Consider the following 26,740-nt stretch of genomic DNA (forward strand, 5'->3'; position numbering starts at 1 on the left):
CCTTATTCTTAAACTGCGGCCCCTGGTTCTGGACTCCCCCAACATTGGGAACATGTTTCCTGCCTCTAACATGTCCAACCCCTTAATAATCTTATACGTTTCGATAAGATCCCCTCTCATCCTTCTAAATTCCAGTGTATACAAACCTAGTCGCTCCAGTCTTTCAACATATGACAGTCCCGCCATTCCGGGAATTAACCTAGTAAACCTAGGCTGCACGCCCTCAATAGCAATTAGAATCTATAACTGCATTTGCCATGTTGCTCCAGTTCTTGAACTGCACTGCTCGGTCATAAAGATGGAGAAGCCTCAGTAGTTGAGATTAATTCTTATCTTTATATGATCCTTCATATATATAGTTAGATGTTTCCATTTCTTAGGAAATCTCTGTACCTACTTGTATAAGCTCATAGGAGCAGGACCTTGATTGTGGTTGGCGGGAAGTGGCTTGAGGAAACTGCCACTGATCAACAAAAATCTCATTTGGTAAGAATGGCCTACATTCAAGGGGAATCTGAATTAATGCCATTAAAACATAGCAACCAAGGGACATGCTATGTAAATGCAAGCTATTTCTAAAAATAGTTTCTGCAAAATGCCACATACAGGAATTTGTTTGAACCCACATGTTACATGGTTTCTCTTGTTGTGGGGCAAGCCACAAATAATTAACACCATATTACATGTGCACTTTGAAAAATTGTTGTAATGTGGATTTTGCGTCTTTCCAAAAAAAAAAGTAACTCTCACAAAATCGTAAGAGTTAATGTTTACCATCTGGAGAAATCTTAAATCCCTCATTCACCATCATTGTGGTTACAAATGCATACAATTTCAAGCAGAAGTCCAAACTTAATTTTGTGATCTGTTGCATTAGAGCTCTTAGGGCAGAAATTCCTAAGGGGCAGGGGCACCATTTTAATTAACGGAATCAATTGGAATTGCTAAAGCAAAGGGGGTAAGGCAGACGTGGGAGCAGTCATCCACATTTCTGGCAGTATGGTACCATGACAGCAAGGAGAAACTGCAGATGCTGGAAATCTAACACAAGAACTACAATTGCTGGAAATTAGTAAACAATCAATGGAGGACCCAGCATGGGGGGACCGTCATGAGGGAGGGGGCGGGGGGAAGAACAATGGAGGAACTGACTTGGGGGGGAGGGGAGAGGGGGGAGAACAAAGTGGGACCTGGCGCAGATAGTTTGTAACTTTGTCAGCACCCTCATGAGGTGACCATTTGCATACCTTGGGTATGCAAGCAAAGAATTTCACTGTGCCTTGTCACATGTGACAATAAAGTATCCCATTCCATTCCAAGTTAGGCCGCATCTGAGGGAAGAAAAATAGTTAATGTTTCGGGTTGGAGACCCTTCATCAAAATATAGCACACCATAATTAGTGTTTGGTAGCATTATTCTGGAGAAATCTCCACCAAGTACATCCAAGTGACGCAGAACCACTGATAGCTTGGATTTATAAGCCGCTCAAAAGCAAACGTTTCCCTATAAATTTTAATTGTGAACATTGCAACCCCGTCTTACACCCTTCACCCCCGTTCTCGCTATTGCTTCAATCCAACAATGTCTCCGTTGTAAAATACACATTCATGCTTTCAAATGCCTTCGTGATCGTACCCCTCCCAAGGTTTGTTACCAGCTGTAATGTCAGGATCCACACTTTGAATGACTGGCACTCGTGCTTAAACTCTGCTGTTCCCTCCTGAAACTATCCTGCCTCTGTGGATCTGTTCCCTTCCTTAAAACAGTCTTAGGAGCCACCCCTGACCAACCTTTTGGTCTTCTGAGCTTGGTCATTGTTGAATGATGTTTGCTGCTACAACTCTGAATCTCCTTGGGATTAACATTTTTCTATGTTAAGGGTATTTTATAAGTGCATAGTTCGTTCATGGTGAGATGCCATAAGAAAATTATTTGCATTAAATCATGCTAAGTAAGAAGTCAAAGGTTAAGATGTCAGTCTTATGATCCAAAGGAACAATTATTAAATGATAACAATTATTGTGCAAATCACATCAGAACAGGATTGCAACGAGCTGGACATGCTACTATGTCAGATAACAAACAAATCTTCCCAAATTGGATCACGTGATTTGAGTTCGACTGTATGAACATGTTGTGCATTGTGCTTAATACAGCACTGTATCTGATTCTAGAGACCAGCTTGCCTGACCTTGGTTTTGTGCTCACTTTGCCCAGGCTAGCAGGGTGGTCTGGAAGTTGAAGTATCTGGAGGGTTACTCTGGGACCTCACATTGCACTGTGCTGATCCTGGGTAATGGGTCACAGTGGTGATGTGATGAGCATAATGTGCTACATTGGCTGACAGTGGCTCCTGTATTTTTGGCAGCTGACTCAATCTTCCTCCCCCTCACCATTCCCATCATCCCCCCCCCCCCCCCCCCCCCCGCCTGCCCCATAGATGACTAGTTGGAGTATTCCCAATTATTTTTGCCTTTAAGCTATTAATTAACAATATTTTTTGTCAGTAATGTGTTTTTTTTAAATGTTTCCAGCTTTATATAGTGTTTGGCTAATCATTTTTCCTTGTGAATTAATATACTTCTTTGTAAAGGATGACGTACTAAAATTAGCACTATGTTATGTTGAACTTAGTCAGTGAGCATAACATTGCCACAGATTGCTTATCTCAATTACTCAGCCACACGCAGAAACCATTCCCTTAAGAGCTTTAATAATAATTTGTGTGTATTTCAACTTTCCAAACACTTAAACTAACTTTAGAGAACGGTAGTAGATTCTTGCCCTCTCCTGTGATAGATGTTGCATTGATAAATTTCCACAGTGACTGTTGACCCAGCTGTTTGGTCAAGTGGCTTGGACAGCAGGTGTTGTTTTCATGGCCACCCTGATTGTAATACAAACTGTTTAGTAGTTGTGCTGACCTTTGAGCTATTACCATCAATGCAAGGCAGAGTGGGTATCATTTTTCAAAAGTGTCATAGCTGTTAAAGGCTGTAGACTAGAAGATGCCAGTACAGTATTAATCTCCTGCAAGTTTCAATTACAGTGTTCTGACACAAGAAATCATGCATTCATGCATTACTATTTTAATTTCCTTTTGCTACAGATACGCAGAAAAATATCCTCAGTTATTTTTACAAAGGAAAAATCTTTTCCACTGCCTTACCTAAACAAGATGAATGTTAGTGTAATTCTTCATATTACTTGCAATGATTTTCCTCTGCTAATCCTGGGCATTGGTTCAATGTTTTCTCTATAAATATTTAATGATTGATGTAGTTCCCACAGTTGTACAAATGGACAACATGTTGGTGGGTTGTGCAAACTGGGTGGCACAGTGGGTTGGATATTAACCTTTCAACTCGAGGTCCATATCCATCCTTGACTGATTGGAGAACATTATTCGTAAGTTAAGTTTACAGAGTGAACTCTTCATCGGTGGACTTGCAGAACAAAGGTTCACTAATTTGTCACTAATGGGATTTTTTTCACTGCTTACACTGCCATGTACTTTCAGTTTCTGAGTCTGCTCAGGGCAATCTTAAGTACAAGAGTATCGGTCATTCCATTAAACTAGCCAAGCATTTTGCATTTAGGAATGTGCACTGAACAATATCAAATTATACAATATAACAACCGAGGATTGTAACAAAAGTTGAGGTTGTTGGAGAGAATGAAAGCGACAGATAGAGGGCAAAACAAGCCTCACCCACATAACATAGCATAGTCAGCGAAGCCACACCTCTTCACCAATACAGCCAAGACATCAAAACGCTTGATCTTTTTCATTGTTTAAAATTTCAAAGAAGAGCCAAAACTCTAAAATCTAAATGTCTTTAAAAACCTTGAACAATGAAAATTCATTAGGCATTTGATAATGAATACATTTGAAAGATTTTTTTAAAAAGTTGACAAGGATTTCATTTGCATTATTCTGTGGGTTTCAGGGGTAGAAATCAATCTTACCTTGAGCAAAAGGAGACAATGGCCATTTCTAGGCTATTTTATGAAACTCCTTCACTCGAAACACTTTTCTGATTTGACGCAATTTCCATATTGCGTTGCGCGTGATAATGTTATCCTTGCCTACCTTGCCTGCTGGAGTAACTCAGCAGGTCAGGCAGCATCTCAGGATAGAAGGAATGGGCGACGTTTCGGGTACTTCTGGCCTCTTGTGTTACTGATGAAGCCCCAAGCCCCAATAATCCAAGGTCTTCAATGGAGGCCATGACATTCAAACCTCTCAGTCTCTGCCATAATTTTTATTGCAATGAAACTGAGTTCTTCTCACCAATCCTTGGCTAATCTTCAGACTACTCCTGGAAAACCACTCTTCAAACCACCACAGGCCTTCCGGCTCACCGAGTCCGCACCCGTTCATTAGTTCTATGTTCACCCAGTTTTACAACCACCACACAGGTCCAATTCTTATATATTCCACCACACCCCACACCCCCAAAACTGCAGCATGGGTCTGACTGATGGCCATCTGAATATAGCCTTACTCGCAATTCATATCATATCATATCATATATATACAGTGCGGAAACAGGCCTTTTCGGCCCACCAAGTCCGCGCCGCCCAGCGATCCCCGCACACTAACACTATTAACACTATCCTACACACACTAGGGACAATTTTTTTTAACATTTACCCAGCCAATTAACCTACATACCTGTACGTCTTTGAAGTGTGGGAGGAAACCGAAGATCTCGGAGAAAACCCACGCAGGTCACGGGGAGAACGTACAAACTCCTTACAGTACAGCACCCGTAGTCAGGATCGAACCTGAGTCTCCGGCGCTGCATTCGCTGTAAAGCAGCAACTCTACCGCTGCGCTACCGTGCAGGAGACGCATTTTTATTTACAGTTCGAGTAGGGGCTCACAGCCAAAGACTCTCATTTCTGCCACAAATTAAGCAGAAGGCATTTTGCCAAAGTTACTACCCCATTAGAAATCAACATTGGATGCAATCCAGCAACAATTACCCTTGCCCATGCATGGAAATACCAAAGCAATTTCCTGCAAAAATTGGGCCAGTGCCTTTATGTGTGCCCCATATCTTTGCCCCATTTTACAGACTGTCCTGAAACAATGGGATGGCACAGTGGTGCAGCAGTAGAATTGCTGCCTTACTGCGCTGGAGACTCGGATTTGTTCCTGACTACGGGTGCTGTCTGGACAGAGTTTGTACGTTCTCCCTGTAACCACGTGGGCTTTCTCCGGGTGTTACATTCTAAAGGCCTGTAGGTTAATTGGCTTCTGTAAATTGCTCCCAGTGTGTAGGATGCGAAACTGGGTTAACATAGAACCAATGAACGGGTTCGGACTCGGTGAGCTGAAAGGCCTGTTTCCATGCTGTGTCTCTAAACTAAAACAAAAATGTTGAATTGTTATAAAGCGATTTAATTAAAAAAAGAGAGATAAAATTTAAATCTAGCTTGGATTGGGGTGTGGAATTGAATAAACTATTCCTAATATCAATATGAAATCAGAACATACTGCATTTTAAATGAGATGGCGCAGTTGGCTTCCATTGTAATTGTTTGAAATAGATTCTCAGGTTCCACCAACTGGCTGTACTGACCATAATGCCTGCTGTTTGTGGATATTTATTCAGACGTAGGTGAATACATTGTAGTTTCGAACAATGCACAGAATCATAGAGTGGCTTGTGATGTAAGTTTACGGGATCAAATTAATTTCTATAGTGAAAGAAAATCATGGCTGATTAGGTGGGGAAAAACTCAAGATTTCTATGTTGCGGGGCGGCACGGTAGCGCAGCGGTAGAGTTGCTGCTTTACAGCGAATGCAGCGCCGGAGACTCAGGTTCGATCCTGACTACGGGTGCTGCACTGTAAGGAGTTTGTACGTTCTCCCCGTGACCTGCGTGGGTTTACTCCGAGATCTTTGGTTTCCTCCCACACTCCAAAGACGTACAGGTATGTAGGTTAATTGGCTGGGTAAAATGTTTTAAAAAATTGTCCCTATTGGGTGTAGGATAGTGTTAATATACGGGGATCACTGGGCGGCACGGACTTGGAGGGCCGAAAAGGCCTGTTTCCGGCTGTATATATATGATATATGATATGATATGTTTATGTCACACATCTTTGCTTATTTTTAACACAAACTGTCTGCCCCTCACTGAAACGTTCTTTGTAGAAAATAATAAGTACTTAAGTTAGAAATAATACAATACAATACAATATATCTTTATTGTACAGGGGTACAACGAGATTGGGAATGCGCCTCCCATACGATGCAGGCGCATTCCCAATCTCGTTGTACCCCTGTCCAATGACAATAAAGATATCATATCATATCATATCATATATATACAGCCGGAAACATATTGTATTGTATTGCATTATTTCTAACTTAAGTACTTATTATTTTCTAATGTAAAGCGAAATAATTAATTTGGCAGATGGGCATGTCACATCACACCAATTATCTTTAATAATTGTAATTCATAGCATGCTTCTTATTTATAAAAGATATAAATCAATATTTTTTAAACAAACTAAATTTATTGCATTACAGAACATGACGAAAATATTTAGTGCGTCAGATAGCATCTATCGAGATAGAAACTATTGTTTTGAAATCAGATAATGTTGTGAACATTTTCACATGCAGATTATAGATAAAAGCAATTCTACCAGGGTTAGATCACACCCATCAGGAAATTAGAGTGGGCAATTCCAAGCGTGGTTTACCTGACCGTGACTGATGTTTTACTCAATGGATTTGTACATTTACTGACCCTACAACCTGTGCACTGCACGATTTCTGCCCTTCTGACATGAATTAGAGTTTTGGGTGAAACCTACAATCAGTTACAGAAGTAGGTGGAGTGCCATCAAAGATACTAGAGAAGCAAGATAGACCACTCGACCCTAAAACCATAGCACATCATGGTGCCATTTTAGTAGGCAGAAACTTGCAGACACATTTAAAAAGAAAAATGACAAAAATCTGTGAATTGATAGATGAGATATATTCTGCATTTTAATGGCATCACACATACTGTTCCCCCAAAACACTAATTACACTGCGAGAGGCATAGCGATCGGCGGGTTTTGCCTACTAAAATGACTCCTCTGCGTACTACACTTCAGTATAGGCAATTTCAACGGAGTGGTCCATCTTGTTCCTCTAGTATCTTGAGCGCCATACACAGTATGGCCAACGATGAGGCATCAGTTAAAAGGTCAGCACTGTAACATCAGCATCTTGCACACCGTAGCTGCTAGCCTCATTTTTTAGTAAACACAAAGGTAGAAATTGGATCAGTCAGTTCTCCTCACTGTTCCCAGCCTTTTGTACAATCACATGAGAGCTGCATGCTGTGATCTCTGCTCTTTTGAACAACCCATCACACCCCAGAGTGCTGTGAGGCCATTTGGCACTCGGGGACCTGAGCTACAGGGAGAGGTTGGCTCAGCCAGAACTTTATTCCTTCGAACGCAGGAGACTGAGGGGTGATTTTGAAGAGGTGTGTGAAATCATGAGGAGATTAGAAATGCTGAATGCGCAGAGACTTTTTTCCAGAGTTGAGGAATCCAGAGCTAGAGGGCATACTGTAGGTTTCATGCGAGAGGAGAAAGATTTAATAGGAACTTGAAGGCAATGTTTTCACACAGAAGGTGGGGACTCTATGGAATGAGCTGCCAAAGGAAGTAGTTGAGGCAGATACAATAACAACATTTTAAAAGACATTAGGAGAGGTACATGGATAGGAAAGTTCAAAGGCTAGATCTTGGCAAAACATGAGCAAATGGGACTAGCTTAGATGGGGCATCTTGGTCGGCATAGACAAGTTGAGCCAAATGTTTGTTTTTTTCCATGATGTGTGATTCTGAGGTAATTTGTGGCAGAGCTCAATTGGAGTAGATCATCACAGAAGAGTTTCAAGCCCACAGGAGATAAAAAGGTATCCTTCCCCTCTGTTTTCCTCTGTAGTGTTTGCAGCTGTGGCTGCCCGGGAGGGAGAACCTTTAAGGTCCGGTGTTCTCCGCGTTGATCAAGCTTTTCGTGCAATTCCCAACAGGTTCAGATTTAAAACATGATCCTGCAATCTTGCATGCACTTCACCTTAGATCTGCTTTTATTTTCATAAACTAAGGGTGTAGTCCTGATCTCTGCAGCCTGCCTCGTTGGAGCCCACCCACTTTTAATCTGCACCTTCCTTGTAACTGTAACGCTGTAACATTCTCCTCTGTACTCTAGTGTTTCTATCTTTGCACTACCTGCTGTACTTGTGTACGGCTTGATTGAACCCATGTGTGGTATGTATTAACTGCATAGCAGCAAGGTTTTTCGCTATATGTTGGTGCATGTGGCAATAATAAACCAACACCATATTTGCTGAATAATTGCAATGGTCAGAATAGATGACAGCGTCAAATGGAGCATCGATTTAGCAACTCAAAAAAGGAATTTTTTTAAATGACCCTTTCCCTTGCATTTTCCGTTTATTTCAACTTTTTTAACATATGCGTTGCTTCTGGCTAGTTTGCAACATCCCATTCATGGGATTGGAGCTTCTGGATCAACTCAACAGGATAGTTCATCATTTTAGTCCCCATTGGCATTCACAAGAAAGTATGACATCCATGGAGTCCATTCCTTTTAAAAACACTATAATTTTCACCCAATTTCTGAAATAAAAATTAACTATCTGCATCTCTTTTCCAACTTGACCTACATTCCTTGCATGTGTAGTTGCCATGAAACTTTAGTTTTGAGTCTGCTGAAACTTTTTTTAACATTCTTTTATTCTCGATCCCTTATATTGCTTGAAATAACACCATATATCTGTCTCTTTTTTTGTCAGACTGTGTGCCCAGCGCCCAGTGTGGGATGTTTGTTAATTTACTTTAGATAACCATTGAAAACCAAATGCACAATCTTTGCTTTCCACAACAAAGTCAAGTCTTTCACCACAGACGGTTTACCTCCAACGCCACACCTTAGGAAGATATTTAGATCCAGTTTCATATTATCAGCCTCTTTTGCTGCATCTTCATTCCATTTCCTCCTCAAATCCATGATTCTGACATGTCCATCCTTTGTTACGCCAGTGTTTTACAGGATAGTCTTTCTCCCTGCCGTCCTCCCCACTCACGCCGCATCTTCAAGCTTGCAATCATTGCCATTCCTTTCTCTTTTATATTTTGCCACTGACACATTGCCGCCTCTTTCTTTAGCCCCTTATTAATGGGACTGGGTCTTGATAGAATGTTAAAGTTTGCAAAGAATAGGAAATTGAGGAGTATAACATGTAACAGGGAGAGCTCCCTTAAAGTTCAATGAGGAATAAATAAACTTACAGCGTGGACAGATAAATAACATTTGAAGACTAATATAATTAAACATGAGCAATAGGAAGGCTTTTTATTTCCTGAAGGCAAGAAACCAAATTTCGTATAAGTGCAAAGTGAAGAGAGGATATCAATAAATTCAAATACATTTAAGAGGCGTTTGGATATGCACAAATGGAAGTGCAGGGTGTTTTGTTAGTGTGTTTCCTTTCTGTAACCTGCTATAGTACAGCTACACAACTAATTAACAGAGGCTTTACACTCGAGTCTTGGGTTCAGCCATTTTAATTCAGGATCCCTTTGGCTACAGCCCCATGGGTAATATATCCCCGGTACTGCACCACCGGGTGTGCTATTCCCATAACACAGGGGACAGAGCGATATGGATAATGTACAGGCGGGTGAGATCACTTTAACTTGGCAGCATGTTCAGCACAAACATTGTGGGCTGAAGAGCTCGTTCCTGCGCTTTACTGTTCTGTTGTTCTATGTCAACTGAGTAATTTAGAAGCAGAGGGTTCTGCAAGAATTTCATTTCAACCTCCTTTGGAGGGCATGGTAAACAGTTATGAATGTAAATGCAGGTTCATAATGCAGACTCCTCCTCACTCACCACATTCAAAACATCACTGAAGTCTCACTTGTTCAGTACTGCCTTCAACCACTGAAGGTCACCTCACCTTCTGTCTCCTTTCTCTGTTCGTTTACTTATTTATCTATTTATTCACTTCCCTATGTTCTTTAAATCCCTGTAAAGCGTCTTTGAGTGTATGAAAAGCGCTATATAAATGTAATGCATTATTATTATTATTATTATTATAAGGTAAGGTCGTAAGTGAAGGGAGCAGAATCCGGCCATGAGGTACCGCAAGGCTCGGTGCTGGGACCGCAGTTATTTACAATATACATTAATGACTTGGATGAAGGGATTAAAAGTACCATTAGCAAATTTGCAGATGATACAAAGCTGGGTGGTAGTGTGAGCTGTGAGGAAGATGCTACGAGGTTGCAGGGTGACTTAGACAGGTTGTGTGAGTTGGCGGATGCATGGCAGATGCAGTTTAATGTGGATAAGTGTGAGGTTATCCACTTTGGTGGTAAGAATAGGAAGGCAGATTATTATCTGAATGGTGTCAAGTTAGGAAAAGGGGACGTACAGCGAGATCTGGGTGTCCTAGTGCATTAGTCACTGAAAGGAAGCATGCAGGTACAGCAGGCAGTGAAGAAAGCCAATGAAATGTTGGCCTTCATAACAAGAGGAGTTGAGTATAGGAGCAAAGAGGTCCTTCTGCAGTTGTACAGGGCCCTAGTGAGACTGCACCTGGAGTACTGTGTGCAGTTTTGGTCTCCAAATTTGAGGAAGGATATTCTTGATATTGAGGGCGTGCAGCGTAGGTTTACCAGGTTAATTCCCGGAATGGCGGGACTGTCATATGTTGAAAGATTGGAGCGACTAGGCTTGTATACACTGGAATTCAGAAGGATGAGAGGGGATCTTATCGAAACATATAAGATTATTAAGGGGTTGGACACGTTAGAGGCAGGAAACATGTTCCCAATGTTGGGGGAATCCAGAACCAGGGGCCACAGTTTAAGAATAAGGGGTAGGCCATTTAGAACGGAGATGAGGAAAAACTTTTTCAGTCAGAGAGTTGTAAATCTGTGGAATTCTCTGCCTCAGAAGGCAGTGGAGGCCAATTCTCTGAATGCATTCAAGAAAGAGCTAGATAGAGCTCTTAAGGATAGCGGATTCAGGGGGTATGGGGCGAAGGCAGGAACGGGGTACTGATTGGGAATGATCAGTCATGATCACATTGAATGGTGGTTCTGGCTCGAAGGGCCGAATGGCCTACTCCTGCTCCTATTGTCTATTGTCTATATCAAGTCTACTTCGCCATTCAATCATGGCTGATCTATCTCACCCTCCTAACCCCATTCTCCTGCCTTCTCCTCATGACCCCTGAACATGCTTGTTAATTATTGTAGAGGCCGGCTGCATTGCCCCTGTTTTCCTCATTGTTCATACTTCATCTGCCCCCATGCCCCTATCTGTTTAGGAGAGATTTTAGAATGATGAGTATATGAAACTGACTATCATATAAAGTAGGTAATTGAGGCTGATTATGATGATGGATTTAATGAGAAACTCATATGGGTTGAATATCCTAAATATTCTGTAAACCCAATTAAGATAAAGTCAACTTAATAATATTAAATAGTTCAAAACAAATTATCGTGAATGAGGTTACTGTTTGGTGGCTCCAAAGCACGGCCTTGCCAAGATAAGTAAAGTCATTTGCATTACTCTAAGTGTTAGAAACATAGAAACATAGAAAATAGGTGCAGGAGTAGGCCATTCGGCCCTTCGAGCCTGCACTGCCATTCAATATGATCATGGCTGATCATCCAGCTCAGTAACCTGTACCTGCCTTCTCTCCATACCCCCTGATCCCTTTAGCAAAAAGGGCCAAATCTAACTCCCTCTTAAATATAGCCAATGAACTGGCCTCAACTACCTTCTGTGGCAGAGAATTCCACAGACTCACCACTCTCTGTGTGAAGAAATGTTTTCTCATCTCGGTCCTAAAAGACTTCCCCCTTATCCTTAAGCTGTGACCCCTGGTTCTGGACTCCCCCAACATCGGGAACAATCTTCCCGTATCTAGCCTCTCCAACCCCTTAAGAATTTTATATGTTTCTATAAGATCCCCCCTCAGTCTTCTAAATTCCAGCGAGTACAAGCCTAGTCTATCCAGTCTTTCTTCATATGAAAGTCCCGCCATCCCAGGGATCAATCTAGTGAACCTTCTCTGTACTCCCTCTAAGGCAAGAACGTCTTTCCTCAGATTAGGAGCCCAAAACTGCACACAATACTCCAGGTTAATACAAGAAATTGCTGTGACTGTTTAAACTAAACCGTTTGGTCACTTCCAGTGGTCAATCTGCATTTGGTATTGGTAGACAGGAAAGCACAAAGCTTGCACGGAAGATAAAAAGTAACTTGAACCTGTATGATTTGCAATAGAAGCGATTCTGTGTTACTTAAAAAAATATGGTGTGATGCTTTTATCACATATGCAAACTGTTTAGGCTGTTTTAAACATCTATGTAAACTCTTCGTACAAATGCTAGTCATCCATGATTTCCATTTAATCACGCGACCAGATTTATCTTTTTGCATAACTCAGCCACAAATCTGAAATAAACTGAATAACCTTCTGTTAAAATGGCAGGCAAAATAACATCTCAGATTACCACAGAAACCCAAGTTTGAAATGTTTGCATATGCATACTTGGTCTCTTTTTTAAGTCCTGAACTTACATCAGCTGTTCACTGGTGTTTTTCCAATTGTATTTTGACACTGAAGTCCTGATATAGTTCAGAATTGCAGAGATCACCCATCACATACAGAAGGAAAAACATTTGAAGTCCTATGCCAGGGGAGATAGGTATTACTTTTCTATTGGCACTAATGGAAATTCCTGCAAGGGACCATGATATGAATATGTAATTTTAGTTATTTGTAATTGCTTGAATTTATTGGCAATTTTTATCTTTTTTTTACAATTATAATATTATTTCAAAATTTAATAATTTGAATATTTTTTTAACCGATTGTAACTGCCAACAATTGTCAAAATTGGAAGGTATGACTGTTTTAAGCCGTTCTTTCAGCTGTTTTGTGGTGGGTCCAGTTATTGGCATCTCATCTCTTGCTATTTTGACCAAAAGTAACTATTCATCACAAAGGATCGGGTGAGCTTCTTCTGGCAAGTCCTTGCTGGGGAACGACAAGATGTAAGGGGGAACTTGGTTCATAGGTCAGCTACAAGCACAAAAATGGTTCAACAATGCCTGCAAATTCTGGACATCGTCATACAGGCACAGTGTGTCTATTTGTGATTGTTTCATCCTTAAAATAAATAGTGTTTCAAAAGATAGTGATTGATCTGAATGATTGAATTGGTTCCGTCGATAATAGTGCCAGAGACCCAGGTTCAATCATGACCTGTGTCGGCTGTGGACTTTACTTTAGACTTTAGAGATGCAACGCGGGAAACAGGCCCTTCGGCCCACAGAGTACGTGCCGACCAGCGATCACACTACGCACTAACACTATCTTACACACTAGGGACAATTTACAATTTTACCAAAGCCAATTAACCCACAAACCTGTATGTCTTTGGAGTGTGGGAGGAAATCAGAGCACCTGGAGAAAACACACGGTCACAGGGAGAACGTACAAACTTCGTACAGACAGCACCCATAGTCAGGATCGAACCCGGGTCTCTGGTGCGACTTTAAGGCAGCAACTCTAAGGCAGCAACTCTATCGCTGCGCCACCCTTAAGTTTGCACATTCGCATCTGTGACCACATGGATTTCCTCTGGGTGCTTCAGTTTCCTCCCACCCAACAAAGACATGTGAGTTGATAGGTTAATTGGTCACTGTAACTTGGCCTCATTCTGTAGGTGAAAGGTAGAATCTATGATGAGAATGTAGGGAGAATAAAAAATGGGATTAGTATCGGATTAGTGTGCAAGGGCGGTAGGCGTGGACTGAAGGGCCTGTTTCCGTGATGTATCTCTCTATGACTCTATCAACCAGCAGAGATTTGACATAAAATGCTTTTTTTCACCAAACAGAATAAACATTTGTTATTTTTTTAAATTTTAAACCAGACCCTTGGTTCCAGAAGAATGTAAGAAATTAGTGTTGCCTCCACAACCATTGGCAGCTGAATGCTCGCATCTGTGTAGAAATGGACTTTGCACACCGACAGGAATATGCTGCTGTAATCCAGGCTGGGAAGGAGAATTCTGCAGAGAGGGTAGGTAGTTCTTATTTTATTTGTAAGCAAATCAGCAATGAATTTAGAACAAATACTGTAAGTGACATTGAACAACATTGGAAAGCGCAATTTATTGCTTTGTAAAATTAAATGCCAAATCTTCCTATTCCACTATATTATATATCATTCATCTCACACCACATTATTTATATTTTTATAAATTGCGACAGAGAAGCAAACCAGTTCTGAAGCAAAGTTAAATTGCACCGTCGGTTGTGTCTGCCCCATGCATAACGCATGCAATGGGAAGACAACATAAATCACGCTGCATCCCAACACTTCCACACAGTTTCAGTACTGATAACAACACATTAATGTCACTTCTCCTCAAAGCAGCAACAGATTATGTGTATGTTTGGTTTTAAGCAACAACTTTCAATTAATAGCATATACCTCTGAAATTGATGGGCAAAAGTGAGGCTTCCTTTCAGTGTTCCAAGTTCCAAGCACAAAGAGTTAGCTTAATACAAAGTAGAAGTAGCAAATTACTTCACTTCGAGTCTCAGAATTAGCTCCACCACTTTCTGCCTTAATAAGGTATTCATTACAGTCACATTACGGTCTCTCCTCCCAAAGGGATGTCACACAAGATTGTTAATGAATACTTTCTCATTATACAATACCCAAGCTAGGATGTAATAAAAATGAACTGCAGATGCTGGTTTACACCAAAGATGGACACAAAATGCTGGAGTAAGTCAGCGGGTCAGCCATTTTCTCTGGAGAAAACAGATAGGCGATAGTGACCCTTCTTCAGACCACCTCCAACGGAATCCCACCACTAGTCACATCTTCCCATCTCCACCCCACTGCAGAGCCCGTTCGCTTCATAACTCCCTGGTTCACTCATCCCTTCTCACCCAAACCACCCTCCCCAGGTACGTTCCCCTGCAACACACACACACTCTCTCTCTCTCTCTCTCTCTCTCTCTCTCTCTCTCTCTCTCTCTCTCTCTCTCTCTCTCTCTCTCTCTCTCTCTCTCTCTCTCTCTCTCTCTCTCTCTCTCTCTCTCTCTCTCTCTCTCTCTCTCTCTCTCTCTCTCTCTCTCTCTCTCTCTCTCTCTCTCTCTCTCTCTCTCTCTCTCTCTCTCTCTCTCTCTCTCCTCCTCTCTCTCTCTCCTCCTCTCTCTCTCTCCTCCTCTCTCTTCCCCCCTCTCTCTACCCCCCTCTCCCCCCCCCCTCATATCTCACTTGGGCAGCTTACAACCTTGTGCAACAAATGTTGATTTCTTTCATTTTAAGTAACCCCGGCATTCCCTCTCTCTTTGCTCCTCCGCCCTAATCGTCCTGCCAGTTTCATTGTTCACATCCATACATCCCATTGTTATCATCACTTCCACAGCCAGCTATGGACCATTGTGGGCTCCACCTTTCCTTGGTCATTGTTGCTGACTCTGATTTGTTCAGTACCTTTTCAAGCCTCTATTTTCCCTCCCCCCTGACTCAGTCTGAAGAAGAGTTTCGAACCGAAAGATCACCTATCTCTTTTCTCCAGGGATGCTGCCCGACTCGCTGAGTTACTTCAGCATTTTGTATCTATCTTTGGCCTTCTTATTTTCCTATTTCTCAGAAACTGCCAATTTTAGAATAGAGGTTCCTGGCTGTGAAAATCAAAGATTCTAATTCTAGCTGCAGTGTGCTTATATAGGAATTTTAAACAGTTCTGTTTCGGCTCATAAATCTGATCAGAATTCCGTTCGTTCTGGGAAAAGAATTTTGGAAAACAATTTTAACATTCAGTTCTATAACAGCAAACCTGAAACATAAAATCTCTGCATAATCTCCTGGCAACAACGTGGCATTTAAATGTGGCTTTTCACCTTAATGTTTTTGCCATTTGAGCTGCAGCTTGTAAAGTGAATTCTTGACTACTTAAAGTACCACATTTGCCGTTCTCAGCCTGAATTTGAGCACTCAAGGAATGGTAGTCAACATTCAATTTGTTGAAAACAGCCACTGTGAATCTTCATTGTGCATCCTATTCCATACAATGTTTTTAGAATGGACATTTGGTCCAACGAGCCACCTTACTCTCCATCCCATAAACCGTCTGACACTCCTGATAGAAAATGGCACCCTCCATTGGCTGTCTGTTGTACCCATAGAGTTATACAGCGTGGAACCAAGACCTTCGGCCCAACTTACCTATGCTGACCAACATGCCCCATCTATCTATACTAGTCCCACCTGCCTGTGTTTGGCCCATATCCCTCTAAATCTATCCTATTCATGTACCTGTTTAACCCCTACAACCGTTTCGCTGAACACTTGCGCTCAGTCCGCCAAGGCCTTCTGGATCTCCCGGATGCTAACCATTTTAACTCCCCTTCTCATTCCCGTATTGACCTTTCTGTCCTGGGCCTCCTTCACTGCCAGAATGAGGCCATGCACAAACTGGAGGGACAGCATCTCATAATTCACGGGTAGCTTCGAACCTATGAATATTGACGGCATCAATCTTTAGGTAACTACCTACAAACCCACACCTCCCTTTCCTCACCTTCCTTGTGGTGCACCTAGATGTGCACCCATTTCTCCCCTCTCCCTTCCACTTGTATTCCTTTTTCTGGCTTCACAATTTCCATTTCTTCTATTATCTCACACCTTTTGTCTTTTCTTCTCTGGTCTTTGCCTAACCATCTGCCTAGCAAACGTCTCCCCCCCCCCACCTGTGTCTACCTATCATAGAAACTAGGTGCAGGAGTGGGCCATTCGGCCCTTTGAGCTAACACCGCCATTTAATATGATCATGGCTGATCATCCTAAATTAGTGCCCCGTTCCTGCTTTCTCCCCATATCCCTTGATTCTTTTAGCCCTAAGAGCTATATCTAACTCTCTCTTGAAAACATCCAGTGAATTGGCCTCTACTGCCTTCTGTGCCAGAGAATTCCACAGATTCAAAACTCCCTGGGTGAAAACATTTTTCTTCATCTCAGGCCTAAATGGCCTAACTCTTATTCTTAAACTGTGACCCCTGGTTCTGGACTCCCCCAACATTGGGAACATTTTTCCTGCATCTAGCCTGTCCAATTTCTTAAGAATTGTATATGTTTCTATAAAATCCCATCTCATCCTTCTAAATTCCAGTGAATATAAGCCTAGTCAACCCATTCTTTCATCATATGTCAGTTCTGCCATCCCGGGAATTAACCTGGAGAACGTACGCTGCACTCCCTCAATAGCAAGAATGTCCTTCTTCAAATTAGGAGACCAAAACTGCACACAATACACCAGGTGTGGTCTCACCAGGGCCCAGTACAACTGCAATAGGACCTCCTTGCTCCAATACTCAAATCCTCTCGCTATGAAGACCAACATGCCATTTCCTATCACTCACCTGGCTTTGTTCTGTCTATTATATAGTATAAGAAAATAACTGCAGATGCTGGTACAAATCGATTTATTCACAAAATGCTGGAGTAACTCAGCAGGTCAGGCAGCATCTCGGGAGAGAAGGAATGGGTGACGTTTCGGGTCGAGACCCTTCTTCAGACTGATGTCAGGGTGGCGGGACAAAGGAAGGATATAGGTGGAGACAGGAAGATAGAGGGAGATCTGGGAAGGGGGAGGGGAAGGGAGGGACAGAGGAACTATCTAAAGTTGGAGAAGTCGATGTTCATGCCACTGGGCTGCAAACTGCCCAGGTGAAATATGAGGTGCTGTTCCTCCAATTTCCGGTGGGCCTCACTATGGCACTGGAGGAGGCCCATGATAGAAAGGTCAGACTGGGAATGGGAGGGGGAGTTGAAGTGCTCGGCCACCTGGAGATCAGTTTGGTTAATGCGGACCGAGCGCAGGTGTTCAGCGAAGCGATCGCCGAGCCTGCGCTTGGTTTTGCCTCTCTTGTTCTGTCTCTCTTCTCTTCCAACTTTCTTCCCCTTCCCCCCCACCCCCCACCACAATCAATCTGAAGAAGGGTCCCAACCCAGAACATCACCTGAGCATGTTCTCCAGAGATGTTGCATGACCCGCTGAGTTACACCAGCATTTTGTGTCGTTTTTCCGTGTATAGCTGTCGTGGTTTATGATCCAAGACGATATACTCTGTGCTAATAATTCTAAATGCTTTTGGTTTGGGGAATTGGCTGATGACCTCTCCAAATTGGCATGGACTTCTCTTCAGGTCCAGGCCACTTTTTTCTATTTTGTTTACTTTGTACGTCTGCATAAAATCTTAAAATTAAATCAAATTGCACACACTGAAGTATAATTAAGTTGAATAATTTGAAACTCGCCTTATTTAGTACACAACAATGAAAATCAAATGTGTTCATCTGTTAAAAGTGAACATTTTGGAAGAGGTTTTGGCTTGGTTTAAAGTTGAGGGCAGAACAGGAGGTAGAATGCACTGCAGTGTTGCAGACAGGCAGGTTCAGTGCCTGTTGACAGCTGAACTGTTGCGTGATTTTCCTGAGGCCATTTTGTGTTTCTGTTCCTTGAGGCAAATAAAAATGACAGAGCGGCTAAGAAAACGTCTCCATTCAAGGTCAACTCTCAAAGAGTTCTTAAAGATACATTCACACTCATACGTACTGCGTGAAGCTAGCCGATAGCCAGGCTGACATCTGTGGCATTGGTGACTAGAGTTAGTCAGCAGCCTATGTTGGATAGGCAACTCCATTTACATGCCTGATACCAGACTCCCCAAACAGACACTCTGGGCTCTGTCGTGGAAGGAAGTTTAGTTTAGTTTAGAGATGCAGCGCGGAAACAGGCCCTTCAGCCCACCGAGTCCACACTGACCAGCGATCCCTACATGTTAGTACTACCACGAACACACCAGGGACAATTTTATATTTTTATTCCAAGCCAATTAACCGATACGTCTTTGGAGTGTGGGAGAAAACCGGAGATTGCGGAGTAAACCCACGCATGTCACGGGGAGAACGTACAAACTCCATACAGGCAAGCACCCGTAGTTGGGATCGAACCCGGGTCTCTGGCGCTGTAAGGCAATAGCTCTACCACTACGCCACCATGCCGCCCAATATTATTTATTAGTTCAATATATAATATCCACTCTGCTTCAGACATGCCAACAGTACTAGGCAAACACAGGTATGCGCTCCAAACCTCTCTGAACAAGTGCAACAACTACACTGACTCCTGGTAACCTCTGTCCCATGACCACTCAAAGTAGAAAAGGTCCATTCAAGACAGTATTGTGAACCTCGTGTTAGTGCAACACAGGAGCCCCGCATAAATATTGGATGAGGTGTTCACCTCACAAACTACCCGCCCACCCATGCCATCAGCCTCCTGAATCTCCAATGGAAGAGTCCGTAGTTCCCATTTTGAATCATTAGCCATCTCAGTATATACAAAACTGGAGTGGAAGCATGTCATCCTCGATCCCGAGGGCCTGCCCAGTAAGAAGAATGGAACCACCAACTAGTCATCAGCATGACCGGGTCCTTTCTATTTCACTTGCCCAATGAGTAAGCCTAATGAGATTGTGCTGACAAAATAAGAGCTATTCATTCCCAGTTGACATATTACATTGTGAGTAAGCTAGGCAGTAAGCAAATATGTGTTTGGAGTGAAAACTATGCCACCACTTTCAAGATTGATAGTAATGCTGCAGAAATAGTAGTCATTGCATTTGCTGGGTATTTTATGGAATATGCCTCACACATTGCTCACACAAGCTCAATCATTGGGATTTAGATACCAAAGTGACTTTTAGCTTGAAGACCATCATGAATGACTATTTCTCTAACTTCAAGTAACCCCTGCATTCCCTCTCTATCCATTCCTCCCCCATCCAAGTCACACCTGCTTTCGTTCTCACCTCGCCACAGCTAACAATGGCCATTTTCCTTTATCATTGTTACTTTTTTGCATATTTTTCATTCATTGTTCTATATCTCGCTGCATCATTGTCTATACCTCGTGTTTCCCTATCACATAACGTTCAGCCTGAAGAAGGCTCTCAACTCGAAATGTCACCCAATCCTTCTCTGCAAAGATGCTGCCTGTCCCTCTGAGATACTCCAGCATTTTGTGTCTTATCATGAGTGACCACGTTGAATTGAAAACCAATTTATCCTCCTACATTCAAAAGATATGTTAATAAAAGAAGAATCAATTGAAAATAAAATTACATAAATTATATATTTACTCAATAGTCAATCAATAGTCCATTTATTTGTCACATACACATAAATGTGCAGTGAAATGAAAAATTACCCGCAGTTCAACAATAAGACCAATAAAAATAAGCAATAAAAATATGCAATAACACATACAATCATAAACCAACACCAAACAAAAGAAACATCCATCACAGTGAGTCTCCTCCAGTCACCTCCTCACTGTGATGGAAGGCCAGAATGTCTTTTCTCTTCCCCTGCCGTCTTCTCCCGCGGTCAGGCTGTTGGAGTTGCCACATCGGGGCGGTCGGGGCTCCCGACATTGAAGCGCCGGGCTTCATATACTTTGTAGTATGCGCCTTCTTCAAAGCCAAAGGTTATTTTCTTCTACATCCTTTACAACTTGACCAAGGTTTAACTGATTTGCAGTATTTAGGTTGTTACATTTATGTAAATGTTTGATTAGATTTGAAATTACTCACATTTTACTGATTATCTTACTGATAATTTCTTACAAAATAAATAATGTGGAATTTTAATTTGTTTAATTGACTAGCTGTTTCCATTTTCTGGTCGGTGGGTCGTGCTGTACAAAGAAAAATGTGTCATCTTGTGCTGGATGATTAATTATGAAACTAATAGAACCCTCTACAAAATTCCTATTAGCTTCTCTGCTTCATGGAATAAAACAAATATTTTTAAGTGTGATATCTAAATTAATGATCAAATATATTTAAATACTGAAATAGCCATGTTTCTGGAACTGTAACATTGAAAGGAGCATAAACATTTTGTTGTGGAATGGTGAAATTCACACAGTGGTTTTAAGAAATATTCTTCGCACCACCAAGGACAGAACTCCCTTGATCTTCCTTTTTTATGCTTTCTCACAACTCCCCCTTCTCATCCTCCACAGCAAGTGGGCAAGTGCTTCATTTCTAGACAGCTGTCAGTGTCAGCTGAAAGACCACCAGGTGGAAGGCAATGGCAGCTGGTCATATGGGGAATCCTGCCCAGAAAATCACAAAGGCAGCAGGGCTAAGCACACAGTGGAGAAAACTTCATAAGGTTTCATAAGGTCATAAGTGATAGGAGCAGAATTAGGCCATTCGGCCCATCAAGTCCACTCCACCATTCAAACATGGCTAATCTATCTCTCCCTCGTAACCCCTTTCTCCTGCCTTCAACCCATAACCCCTAACACCCGTACTAATCAAGAATCTTATCTTTCTCCACCTTAAAAATATCCACTGACTTGGCCTCCACAGCCTTCTGTGGCAAAGAATTCCACAGATTCACCACCCTCTACTTTCCTCCACTCCACTTCCGAAAATTATTTCCATTGTCTTCAATTTAGTCTAACTCCGGAAGTAATGTAAAATGCAGTGCCATTACCGGGATAGATAGACCGGGATCGATTTTTCCCAAAACAGAAAAAAAATGCATGACCTGAGAATGATGCAAGTCCCAGAACATGGTGGCTCACCGGGAGTTCAGGAATACTGGGCATTGTTCCTCATCCCCAAGTTTGACTACAAATATGAAATTATGACCTGATTCCAACAAATGCAGAAAAAGTTGACATTTCAACATGAAGATAAGCTTTTGTTTTCTAAACAGGGTGTTTATATTTTTGTCTTTATCTACATATTCTAATCTTTAAATTAATGGAAAGTTTATGGTGTATTAAATATTTCTAATTTTTTTAACAGCAAAGTGCGACCCAGTTTGTCAGCATGGTGGTGTGTGCGTGCGACCAAATAAATGCTTGTGTAAGGAGAGCTACACTGGACCTCAGTGCGAACAAGTGGATAGAAACATTGAAAGAGTGGCAAGAGCAGGTATTATTTAACTGCCAGATTAATATACTGTATATTTTATATATATATATATATATGTGTGTGTATATACACACACCTTTGGAATAATAACTTGTACTAACTTGCTGTTGTAGTCAATGAGACTTTCACAAAATATTTTTTAAATTACTTATTTCACAGATTGAGTAAAAGTAGCAAACACAAGGAACTGCAGATGCTAGAATCTTGTGTGGACTACAAAGAGCTGTAGTAACTCAGGTCAGGGCCCTTCTTCAGTCTGAACATGGGTCCTGACCCAAAACGTCATCTATCCATGTCCTCCAGAAATGCTACCTGACTCGATGAGTTAGTCTCGCATTTTGTGCTCTAGTAAAAATAGTATTTAGAGTATTCATGGGTTATTTTTAAGTATGGTACTCAGTCATTGTGATGTACTGTACATAGATTCAGTTTAAATTTTTGTTTCGAGATACGGCATGGAAACAGGCCCTTCGGCCCACCGCATCTGAACCAACCAACAATCACCCGTACGCCAGTTCTGCTATCCCAGTTTTGAATTCTACAAGAGCTAGATAGAGCTCTTAAGGATAGCGGAGTCAGGGGGTATGGGGAGAAGGCAGGAACGGGGTACTGATTGAGAATGATCAGCCATGATCACATTGAATGGCGGTGCTGGCTCGAAGGGCCGAATGGCCTCCTCCTGCACCTATTGTCTATTGTCTACACACTCGGGGGCAATTTACAGCAGTCAATTAACTTGCTGACCTGCACATCTTTGGAATGTGGGAGGGAAACTGGATCACCCAGAGAAAACTCACACGGTCACAGGGAGAATGTACAAACTCCGTTCAGACAACACCCATGGTCAGGATTGAATCCTGGTCTCCAATGCTGTGAGCCAGCAACTCCCATGCTGCACCACTGTGCCACCCAACCAGATTCCTGGTGCCATAGTGTCATTATTTTTTAAATAACTATCACAAAGTGCTTAAAATCTATAGAAGCTTTGCGGTTCATCGTTTGTTATTAAATTTCTTGAATCTATGAACTAAAACCTGAAAATACTTGACCAGCCTTACAGAATATTTTATTGCAACATGGACAAGATGCTACATCTGGGAAGTAAGCTCATCAAAACCTCATAAAACCTACAGATATGCAAGGGTTCCTGATTAAATTAATAGATCTGAAGCTAATGTAAAGAATTTTAAAGATTCCATGATAATTATATGCGAGTGAAGCAGGTTTAAAACGGAAAAAGGAAATTTCAGTCATCCATCTTTTTTTTAAATGCTGTGGAAAACATGGAGTCAGAGGCTGGGTATCCTGCAATGAGTGACTCCCTCTTCATCTGCCAAAGCCTTTCCACCATCCCAGAGTAGAAGAATCAGGAACCATGGGACATGGGTTTAAGGTAAGGGTGGAAAGAGAAGGAGTATGTAAGTGGGGGTATGGAGAGAAGGCAGGTACGGGATACTGAGTTGGATGATCAGCCATGATCATATTGAATGGCAGTGCAGGCTTGAAGGGCCGAATGGCCTACTCCTGCACCTATTTTCTATGTTTCTATGAAAGATTTAATAGGAGCCTGAAGGGCACCTTTTTTTACACAAAGGGTGACAGGTATATGGAACGAGCTGCCAGAGGAGGTAGTTGAGGCAGGTACTGTCACAACGTTTGAAAAATATTTGGACAGGTAAATGGATAGGATAGGTTTAGAGGGATTGGGCCAAACGAAAGCAGGTGACACTATTGTAGATTGGGTATGTTGGGTATGGACAAGTTGGGCCAAAGGGTCTCTTTCCACAGTGTTTGACTCTGACTATAATTCTCTATGACCATACAAAAGTTACAAGGCAGGAGTGTGATGGAGCATTTCCATTTGCCTGGATGCATATTGATTCAGTGAGAGTCAAGAAGCTCATCTCCCAAGACAAATCACACTGCTTGATTGGTACCCCTGTCCATCATCCCCAATATTCATTCCTTCCACTGTGCCAGTTCACAGTAAGTACGTTGTGTAGCAAATACCAAAGGCATGACTGTTACTCGCTATTCCAACTGCACCTCCCAAATTGCATCGTCTACCACCCAGAAAGCTGAGATTCCAGTTGCATTGGAACACTGCCCCGTGTCGGTTCCTTTCCAAGTTATCCACCATCCATAACTGAAAATATATTGCCATTTTATTCTCGCCACTCAGCCTAACCACCAATCTCCCCTTCCCAACAGCTGTGAGGGCAATTTCATGAAATTGGTAGAAGGCAACAGCTCACACTCCCAATGTCCATTTGGCATGGTCAATATATGCTGGCCTTGCCCACAAAACCTTCATCCTGCCAAATTACAATCTACTGCCATAATTCTTGAAAGAAGAAAACGTAATTTTCCTTGCTTACCTTATGCTATGCCTTGGAGTAGACATCGGTTTGTCTTGGAGATGTTTCTATTCTAACTATCATTATTCATTTCATTTTTTATTTACATTGAACACAATAAATTAGTTCCATTTTAGTGTTGTTAAATGATTAGTCTCACAATTAGCAAAAATAAAATGTTGCATATGCCAGAAATTTGAAATGAATAAATAAACACACACATACATACATACATAAACATACATACATACATACCTACATACATACATACATACATACATACATACATACATACATACATACATACATACGTACATACATGTACATACATACATATAAATGCTTTAAATAGCTGGCTAGTCAGACAGCACCTACAGAGGACATCCTTAATGTTTCAGACCAACAACCTTTCATCTGAATATTTCGGAGTTGAACTGTTTTAGAGGAAGTCGGGAATGATAAGCACTTTGGGTTGCATTCAATTGTATGAATAGTGGTTAGACACATAAAGTTGATATTATTATTAAATATTCCAAAAAAAAGTGCAATCAGAATCTGTCACCGTAAATAATTCTGTCATTTCATTCATCCAATAATTTGGATTTCTAAAACAATTTATTTGGCTTTTTATTCAGAATAATTTGTCATTGTTTTCTTCCACCAGCAGTTTGCCAGCAGCCCAGGAAGATTGGGAAGTGCCACAACCCTACATGGCGGTGGTTCTTTAACGTGGACATCAGGCAGTGTGAACAGTTTATTTTTAGTGGTTGCCAAGGAAACAAAAATAGATTCAACACTCAAGAAGAGTGTGAGAAAACCTGCTTACCAGGAAACTATCAAGGCACAGAACTGATGCAGAGGATGGATAAATAAACTCTTGACCAGGCATCTTTTAGTTTCTTCCATAATGACAGACAAGAACAAATACATTTCATACTTTTTATGTATATTTTACATGGGACTAAAAGATTTTAAAATTCAAAAATGGGAAAACAGGTTACTTCAGGTTTTTATTATCTAACCTTAAATTTATTTTAAAATAACGTGTAATATCTGAAGTGAAATTTTAGAAACCGTGACATCTGAAAAAAATGGTCAAATTGTATAAGCTCATTACTGGTCGGCCATCACCAGATTCTAATTGGTGTACGTAGATTTAAAACAAAGACATTTAAATGTATAATTTCTTTTTAAAATTTAATATATTGTTTATGTAAATGCATGCTTAATGTCCTCAAGAATACAGTATTATACTGACCATTGAGCTGATAAATTGTATTTTTAAACATTACCTGTTACATACTGTATTGCATCTGTTATTATACTATATGTAAGCTGCAGCAGATATGCTAAAGTATATTTTTATTACAGTAGCTACAAAAGTAATTGACCACTGGTAGTTCTCCTAAACTTCTATGGCTCTCTTTGTGGGCCCATATCTTAATGATCATTAAACTGTAACCGCAAGTGGTGAAAAAGGGGAGGGAGTTATTGATCAATAGCAATTTTAGCGAAGAAACCATTGGTGTCAAATGTCATGTTTGTCAAGGACTGTTATCATCAAGTCTTTAAATGTTTGGAGGTGAGATCTCATAATGCTGCTGGAAAGATAAAATGCCTAGAAATTGTGTGTCACTTTTTTGTTGTTGCTCTAAACATGCACTGCATACGGCATTAACACACCCACTCAGATCTCCAGAAAATGTTTCTAAAAGCGGTGCAATGAGATTTGCGCACAGAATCGTACACTAAAACAGGATCTCTCCAAATTTTATCAGAAGCTAAATATGGAGTTCATAAGCCTCTCTGCTGTTTACGCTTTGGCCACAGGGAAGTGAGTTGTTGCTTTGTGAACCCTTCCGACAACAGCCACCGAAAACACCACCATAAACACTGCTGTGGAGGTGAGGCAAAACACAGGTCGCTAAACATTCTTGGTGAATCTAGGCATCCGGCAGTTAATGGTCTAACCTGGTCTAGACCTATGCTGCTATGAGGTGCAGGCTAGGCTCAGCATGCAGCTCAGAACTGATTGAATAAAGAGCCTGTCAGGAGAGAAGGAATGGGTGACGTTTCGGGTCTCGACCTGAAACATCACCCATTCCTTAGATGCTGCCTGACCTGCTGAGTTACTCCAGCATTTTGTGAATAAATACCTTCGATCTGCAGTTATTTTCTTATAGAATAACGAGCCTGTGGTCAGGGAAGAGAGAGCCATTGAATCATTGCCCATAATGCTGATCATTGGAGACTGAGGCTGG

The 26,740-nt window shown here is 41.4% G+C and overlaps 1 protein-coding gene across 2 annotated transcripts in view; it reads left to right on the plus strand.

The window, feature by feature from the left end:
* The window catches only part of hhip (hedgehog interacting protein), a 121,801-nt gene extending 95,272 nt beyond the window's left edge, over window positions 1-26,529 (plus strand). The window contains exons 12-14 of one of the 2 annotated variants that reach the window (XM_078412705.1): window positions 14,019-14,167; window positions 21,994-22,122; window positions 25,144-26,529. In XM_078412705.1, the coding sequence (XP_078268831.1) occupies window positions 14,019-14,167; window positions 21,994-22,122; window positions 25,144-25,352 (487 nt within the window). In that variant the 3' untranslated portion in view covers window positions 25,353-26,529. The remainder of the gene's footprint in view (window positions 1-14,018; window positions 14,168-21,993; window positions 22,123-25,143) is intronic. The other variant, XM_078412712.1, reaches the window with a different exon arrangement.
* Window positions 26,530-26,740: the final 211 nt, after the last annotated feature.

The sequence above is a fragment of the Rhinoraja longicauda genome, chromosome 1 (assembly GCF_053455715.1).
Source record: "Rhinoraja longicauda isolate Sanriku21f chromosome 1, sRhiLon1.1, whole genome shotgun sequence".
NCBI classification, from domain to species: Eukaryota; Metazoa; Chordata; class Chondrichthyes; order Rajiformes; family Arhynchobatidae; genus Rhinoraja; species Rhinoraja longicauda.